This window comes from Bicyclus anynana, chromosome 20 (genome assembly GCF_947172395.1).
Source record: "Bicyclus anynana chromosome 20, ilBicAnyn1.1, whole genome shotgun sequence".
Lineage (NCBI taxonomy): Eukaryota > Metazoa > Arthropoda > Insecta > Lepidoptera > Nymphalidae > Bicyclus > Bicyclus anynana.
Genome location: NC_069102.1, coordinates 3,660,292 through 3,668,087, shown reverse-complemented (window position 1 = coordinate 3,668,087; position 7,796 = coordinate 3,660,292). Strand labels below are relative to the sequence as shown.

General features: G+C 34.8%; 1 protein-coding gene across 1 annotated transcript; it reads right to left on the bottom strand.

The window, feature by feature from the left end:
- Nucleotides 1–3,903: 3,903 nt before the first annotated feature.
- Nucleotides 3,904–5,744, bottom strand: LOC128199241 (uncharacterized). Its single transcript, XM_052887933.1, has 2 exons — nucleotides 4,784–5,744; nucleotides 3,904–4,052 (listed from the first exon to the last, which is right to left on the bottom strand). The coding sequence occupies exons 1-2, from the start codon at nucleotides 5,742–5,744 to the stop codon at nucleotides 3,904–3,906; spliced, it is 1,110 nt and encodes a 369-aa protein (XP_052743893.1).
- Between the last annotated feature and the right edge of the window lie 2,052 nt (nucleotides 5,745–7,796).

Sequence of the window (7,796 nt, the reverse complement as noted above, 5' to 3'; positions counted from 1 at the left end):
GGACTATTATGGTTTAAAAAATAAACCTCCAATCAGTTTTTGATTATTTTCAATTGCTTTACCTGCGAAATGTTGACGCATTTGTATGGGATTTTTTGTTATATACTTTATAAGTTAGCCCTTGACTACAATCTCACCTGATGATAAGTGATGATGCAACTTAAGGTGGAAGCGGGCTTTTATTAGGAGAAGGATGAAAATTCACATCCCTTTTCTTTTTCTACACGACATCGAAGCGGAACGCTAAATCGCTTGGCGGTACGTCTTTGCCGATAGGGTGGTAAAATAGCCACGGCCAAAGCCTCCCACCAGCCAGACCTGGACCAATTAAGAAAACTATAATCGGCCTAGCCGAGGATAGAACCCAGGATTTCCGTCTTGTATACCCACTGCGCAGTGGGCATGCCACTGCGCCATGGAGGCCGTTGTCGTTATAAATACATTAATGAAGGAACATGTACCTACCGTATATATTTTAGTCAATTCTAGATCTTTGTTGTTACTTTATGTGAAGCATAAAAGATGTACATACCTATATATTGCCTCGAAGATTCTGTCTGTTAGTTAAAAAAATAAAGAGTAGACAGTACCTATTAGTTAAAGTATAGTATGAACATGCTTTACTGACTATTTTTGTAGAGGTGAATTAAACTTTAGCTATTATATCTTCGATATTGTATTAAGAAATATTGAACAAAAATATTTTTGTATAAATATAAGAAATCATAACATTATTATTGTGAAGGAATTATACCAAGTTAAATCAAATCTTAAATAAATAAAAATAATTACTGTGCAAGGAAATGTATTATAAAAAGGTTAGAAATTATATATTTTGGATTGTATTTAATTATTATTTATTTGTCAATTACTGTCTTCGTTTTATTAGACTGTAGGAATGTAGATTGATGTGAAATAAACTACCCATTCTGTTATGATGTGATTTTATTTAACACTAATAAAGCCTTATAGTTTTAGCGAAAAATTAAGCTTCAATACAATTTTGTGGTAAGCAAATGTACAAGCAAAAGCACAGTATTTGCACTACATGCCAGGTACTAATAGAGCGGGAGATTAAATGATGGTACCTTCATCATTCCGAAGTCCTACCTTATGTAAGTATGCTAGGCCTTATGTAAGTTTTCACAGGCCATCAAAGGCTCTACGACTATAACTTGCAGTAAATTACATAAAATGCATAAAAATAGATAGATACAGCTTAGAATCAGCCTATAAAACTGTCAGTCATTACGTCATTGTCTTTCATTTGTTTAGTTTTAAACCTTACTATCTCTATTACAAAAACTATTGTAGACAATAGGTATCCAAGGAAAAGACAAAGCATACAACTTGAGACTTGATCAATAGTCAGCGGTGTACAATCAGTTGTTTTTAATATACTGGTTACAGGGACTTTCAACATGTCCTTCTCTATCAAGCCGCTTTCAATGAGACGTATCAGCCAAACTTGCAAAGGTCTTTTAAATGTAGAGTTTTTCCTCATCCAAATCACTAAGGGAATAGTCATTATGGAGTCCGGAAGCACAAAGCCACATTCATTGTCATTAATTCCCTGCGACATACAATATGCGTACACATATTCCAGAGGTATTGCGAATATAAATTTTTCCTCCCCTGCTAATACTGCACGAAACAAATCTTCATACTCAGTCTCGGGTACTACAACAAAGTTATCTCTTATGTAAGGATCATTGTCGAAATGGTCCAAAACGCCTGCCCTGCCACCGAACTTATAACCCTTACTGACTGCTTCTTTCAAGTCGCTGAATTGTTGTACATTGACCTCGGATTTTAAAGCTCCAATTAGAACACTTTGATATGCACTCCTAACAACGAATGTAAACCATATCCATAACGCTAATATATAAAAATCCCTAAATCGCTTCGGCTCGACCCGTATCGGTTGCCCCATTAATACAGCCCAAATTCTTATCACAACTCCATGTAATTTATCTGCGTTTCTAAAATTTCGATAGCAAAATTTTTTCACCGGACCGATATGCATTATGAATGGTATTGATTTCACAATAAAAATAACCAGTAAAAGTACTAGCCACAAGTATCCATTTAACGGTGACAAAAGTCTCCACCATATCGGCTCAGGTCGTAGAGGTGGAGTCAGCCACGCCAAACTAATTCGAAAATATGGTATTGAAAAATCCAATACACCAGTTCTTTCCATCCCAGGTAAGACTGTGTACATTGAAATATTTGAAAATCCTTTTAACACATCATCTAACGTGCCAACCGATTCTTTATTTCCATCAGAATCAATAGTTAGAAAATCTCGGTAGGATACTATTGGTGTAAAGTTTATTACTTTTCTAAGTAATCTTATTATAGATTTCTTAATAATTTCCAATGGAATTTTCTGCTCCGATGCTGGGTGATACAGTTTATTAGTAGATATATAGAGAGGACACCCTTGCATGTTACCCATTTTATCAGGGAATAGATTCTTCTGAAGAATTCCATTGTCATCCCAGAATCCAATGAGATTGGGTTCCATATTCTGACAACTTAACGGATTTTTGTATGGAAAGTAAGTGTACAGAGCTACCTTTTTGTTTTTGGTAGAGACTATAATTACAACGTTGGTAGCGTAGTAGCCCCATAGGAACCGATTAATACGTTCTAATCTATGCGGATAAGATAATAAGACGATCAGATAATAAGCCCCGCTGTGAAGAAACGTTCTTCCTTTTAAATCTGGTTTCAGTTTTCCTAATATCCTTATCAGAGAAAAGTATGATTCTATTATGAGAACAACTTGCTTCGGCTGAAATCCATCTCTCTTCTCCATGAGTACTGTACCTCCGAAAGATTTAATAAATTTACTCACAATTTCTTCCTCAACATCCTTCGATACGATAGCAGTTTGTATTCTGAAGTTAAAATTCTGATTCGCTATTTCAATTGCAGCTTCGATGATATGATCATATTTTATATTTTCATCGTCTTTATAAATAAGTTTCATGTTAATGCAGTTAACATATAAAAATATTGTAAATATTTTAATTCCAAGGGAGAACATGTCAGCTTTATAGGTTTCTGATTTAAACTGTACCAAAGTCAGAAAAATAACCATTAGGTAGAGTTATCATGATGGAAAACCGCAGATTGACGTTGCATTAGTGAAACTTATAAATCAAGCTTTGTTTTCGGAAAAGCTTTTTAGTCAGAGTAATTTGGCTTTAACCTTAATGGATGCAAAGTGGATGCAAATGACGTTGCATAGCTTGCAACTATTAAGATTAACGTAGGTACTAATAATAACTCATATTCGGCTCACTATTGAGCACGAGTCTCCTCTCACAATGAGAGGGGTTATCCTAATAGTCCACTGCGCTGTCCCAATGCTGATTGGCAGACCTTACACACGTAGAGAATTAAGAAAATTCACAGGTAAACAGCTTTACACACTGTTTGAGACACGTGATATTTAATGTATTAAAATGGACATAACTGAAAAGTTGGAGGTGCATGCCACGAGCAGATTCGAACCTACAACCTCCGAAATGAAGGCAGAGGTCATATCCACTGGGATATCGCGGCTCTATTGAAATAACGTAATTGTTTTTAAATTATATGATAAAGGAAGCTTAATTAAAAAACACAATTTAGTTAGATTAATAAAAATAAAAATAAATAAGCCTTTTATTCGGACCTCATTAAGGATATCTTACAATAGTATATACAATACAAAATATTTCATACATTTAAATACTATATCGTTTATACATTTAAAATTTTTCGTATATTTCGTTTTTATTTACTTTCTGTAGGTCCGTTTGCCAATCGGCAAAGGCCTCCTCCAACCTTCTCCATTCAGTTCTTTCTCTGGCTACTCTAGTCCAGGTTTTCCCAGCAACCTGTCTGATATCATCTTCCCATCTTTTTTGTTGCCTTCCTCTGTTCCTTTTCCCTTCTCTTGGATACCACTGTGTAATTATTTTGCTCCACTTGTCCTTTCCTCTGATCATGTGTCCCGACCACTTCCATTTTAGCCTTTTTACTTTTAAGGTCACATCCTGTATTTTGGTATTTTTCCTAATATTACTGTTTCTTATTCTATCTGCTCTTTTTACTCCCAACATGCTCCTCTCCATTGCTCGTTGGCAAATGGTAAGTCTATTGGCTATGTTTTTCGTTATGGCCCATGTTTGACTTCCATAGATTAAGATTGGTAGGACGCAGACATTGAATAATTTGCTCTTTGTTGCTATGTGTAAGTTTTTGTCTTTCATTACTTCCCGTAAGCCCCAATATCTTTTCCAACCGTTTGCTATTCTTCTTTCGACTTCTTTGTTTACATTATCTGTAGGTGATATCAACTGTCCGAGGTATATATATTCTTCAACATAGTCAATCTGTGACTCGCTTACTATTATGCTGCTTTCAATTTCATTGGTCATTACTTTTGTTTTTTCGGGATTTAATTTCAGTCCTACTTTTCCGCTTTCACATGCTAGGTCATTTAACATTATATTAAGGTCTCCTGCTGTTTTTGCGAATAACACAATATCATCAGCAAATCTTAAGTGTGTAAGTGTGCGGCCGTCGATATTAAGACCAAGATTTTCCCATTCAAAATTTCTGAAGATCATTTCTAAGACAGCGGAGAAAAGTTTTGGAGAGAGCGGATCTCCTTGTCTTACTCCTTTTTGTATCTTAAATGGTTCTCCTTTCTTTTCTAGCTGAATGCAGGCAGAGCTGTTTTTGTAGACATTTCGGATCAATCTTATGTATTTTTGTTCTATACCTTGGTCATTCAACGCCACCCAGATTTTCGTATGTAATAGCGAGTCGAAAGCCTTGCTATAATCGACAAATGCTATGTAGTATTTAAGTTGATATTCCCCATACTTCTCAATGATTTGTCTAACAGCATGGATATGATCAAGAACCGAGTATTCTTTTCTGAAGCCTGCCTGTTCTACTGGCTGTTGTTCATCAAGTTTTCTTTCAATTCGTTTGAGTATAATTTTAGCAAATATTTTATATACGTTGGACATCAGACTTATAGGCCGGTAGTTTCCGATATCGTACTGATCCCCTTTTTTGTACAAAAGGATTATATTAGATTCAGTCCATTGCTGTGGAATCGATTCTGAATTTGTGATATCATTGAAGATTTCTTTGAGAATAGGTGTTATTACCTGTTTTGTTTGTTTTAATAATTCGTTGCTTATTCCGTCTGGTCCCGGAGCTTTATCGTCTTTTTGAGTTTCTAGAGCGAATTCTACTTCTTCCTGCATGATACTGGGTACGGTTGACATTTCTAACATTTCTATTTCTTCTTCCACTCTAGTACATTCGTATAGTTTCTTGTAATAAGATGTAGCGATTCCTAAAATTCCTTGTCGTCGGTTTTCTTTCAATCTATTATCATCTTTCATCTGTACGATCCAGTCCTTTGTGTTATTTAGCTCCTTATTAGCCTTTTTTATTCCTCCTGTCTGCAAAATGTGTCTCTCCATTGTTTCCATTCTTCTCTGAGTTCTGTCTTTTCTTATACTTTCTTTTATTTCTTTGCTGAGTTTTGCTATTTTCTTTCGTCTGTCGTTAGTACTTTTTCCATTGATTAGGTCAGCTCGTTCATTAAGAAGATTGGTAGTTTTAGCAGACTTCCACTTGTCAGATAGGTCTTTGTTATTAGTCCTTTGTTGAATAGATGATTTGATTGTTCTTTCTAACCAGTTGTATTTTTCTTGCACTTGCATGTTTATTGTTTCTCTATTGTAGTCAATCAGCTTTGGCATAATGAAATTGGCTATTTGAGCTGTTTGGTATTTGGTCGGTTTTGTAAATGTCATTTTATTTCTCGGTCTTGGGTTTTTTGGCGGGTTTGTCAATAGTTCTGCTCGAATCATTCGATGGTTGGTATTGAAGTTGAAATTGCTTAAAACTTTCATGTTTGCGAAGTATCTGCTTTTATTAGTCATTATAAAATCTATTTCATTTTTTGTTTTCCCGTCTGGTGATATCCAGGTCCACATTTTACTTTTTTTCTTCTTAAACATTGAATTCAAGACTCGCAAACCATTTTCCTGCGCAAAGCTTACAAGCTTCTCTCCGTTTCTGCTTCTGGTCTTTTTTCCATATCCAAATGGTCCCAATACTGTGTTTTCTTCTGGTTGCCGTTCTCCAATTTGGCCATTGAAGTCTCCTAATACAATAATACTATTATAAGCATGGTCTTGGATTGTTTTATATAAATCTTGATAGAATGAGTCTACTGTTTCTACATCAGATTGTTCCGTAGGTGAGTATACTTGTATGATGGTCTTTGTACCCCGGTAGCTTAAGATTCATTAACGCTATGCGCTCTGATACTCCTATGAAGCTCTCCACGTAGTTTGCAAGGTGTTTTTTAATAATGAATCCAACTCCATGATGACCTGGGGTCGTTCCTATATGATATAGAAGGAATTCTGAATGGGAAATAATTCTTTCTCCCATTCGCCTTATTTCACTTAAGCCAACAATGTCCCATTTAATGCGTTTTAAAGCATACGTCAGTTCCGTGAGATTTTCTTCATTTTTAAGGGTAAGTACATTGAGTGCAGCGATGTATATTTTGTGTTTATGATCTTTTTTGTTATAAGTGGTGGAATTGTTATGTCTTTGTGTTGGAGGGTTGTGGTCTTCTTCCCCCACGAGGACCAGTCGGCTTGGGGGAGGTTTGTGCATTATTTTTTCAATATTGCCAGTTTTTCCGTAGTTGGTTGGGTTTTGGCGTTTGCCGATTGGTAATTGTTATTGTTTTTTGGTAGTTACATTAGAAAAAGAGTTCGATCTCGACCTCATCACATCGAAAGCATTCGTCCTGTTCGACTTGATTGAAGAAACTGTTTGATATTTTTTTGTTTGGGTATTGTAAGAGGAGGGTGAGGCAGATGATTCCCTTTTGTCCTGGCTATTTTTATTCTCTTTGACTATTAGTTTGTCATATTTCAAATAGGCTATTTTTCCATTCTTCCTCTCTTCAAATAGCTCTGCTTTTAGTTTTCTCCTCTTTTCTAATACTTCCTTTGAGTAATCTTAGTTAAAATTTAGTTAGATTACTATTTTTTTATTAATGCTTTATGTATATGAAGAGTCGATTGGTAAATTAGAAATGTATAGAAGAGTATTATGAAAATAATGTTGTTCAATTATATGTAATCCCGTAGGAGCTTACTGAGTATGAATCAAAATACAAAATAATCCAATAAAGCCGGTTTAGTAGATATCTCAGCAATGATTGAAGAACGAATGAAGAAAATAAATTAAGATAAATATTATGTATGGTATTTAGTGAAAGATAACATAATAAATTGTGGGTAGGCATATAAATGCGCCAGTTTAGTTTTATAAGCTACATAGCTAATACGAGTATATAATAAACTCTGACGAACTTAAGTGTTTTGTATATAATAACTCAGACGTAATGAGGTATCCGTATACCTCCGTATATACACAAAAAACAAGGCATCATAGAGGGATTTTTATTTAAATATTTAATATTATTAATAACATAAAGCAACATGAATTACAGGGTAAATCCTCAAGATTATATTAATTGAGTTTTTATTAGATTGTCTTTCCCCCATATATGTTTCCAAGCAACGCACAGCCAGGAATTACGTAAACAAACGACTTCCCATGCCTCGAGCCGTGTTATTGCGTTTAATATGGAATCCTCGTACTCTTTCTTATGAATTCCGTTCTTAATATACGTTTATTTCGTACGTGAATAATACAATTTTATAGATTAAGGTATTTATTTGATT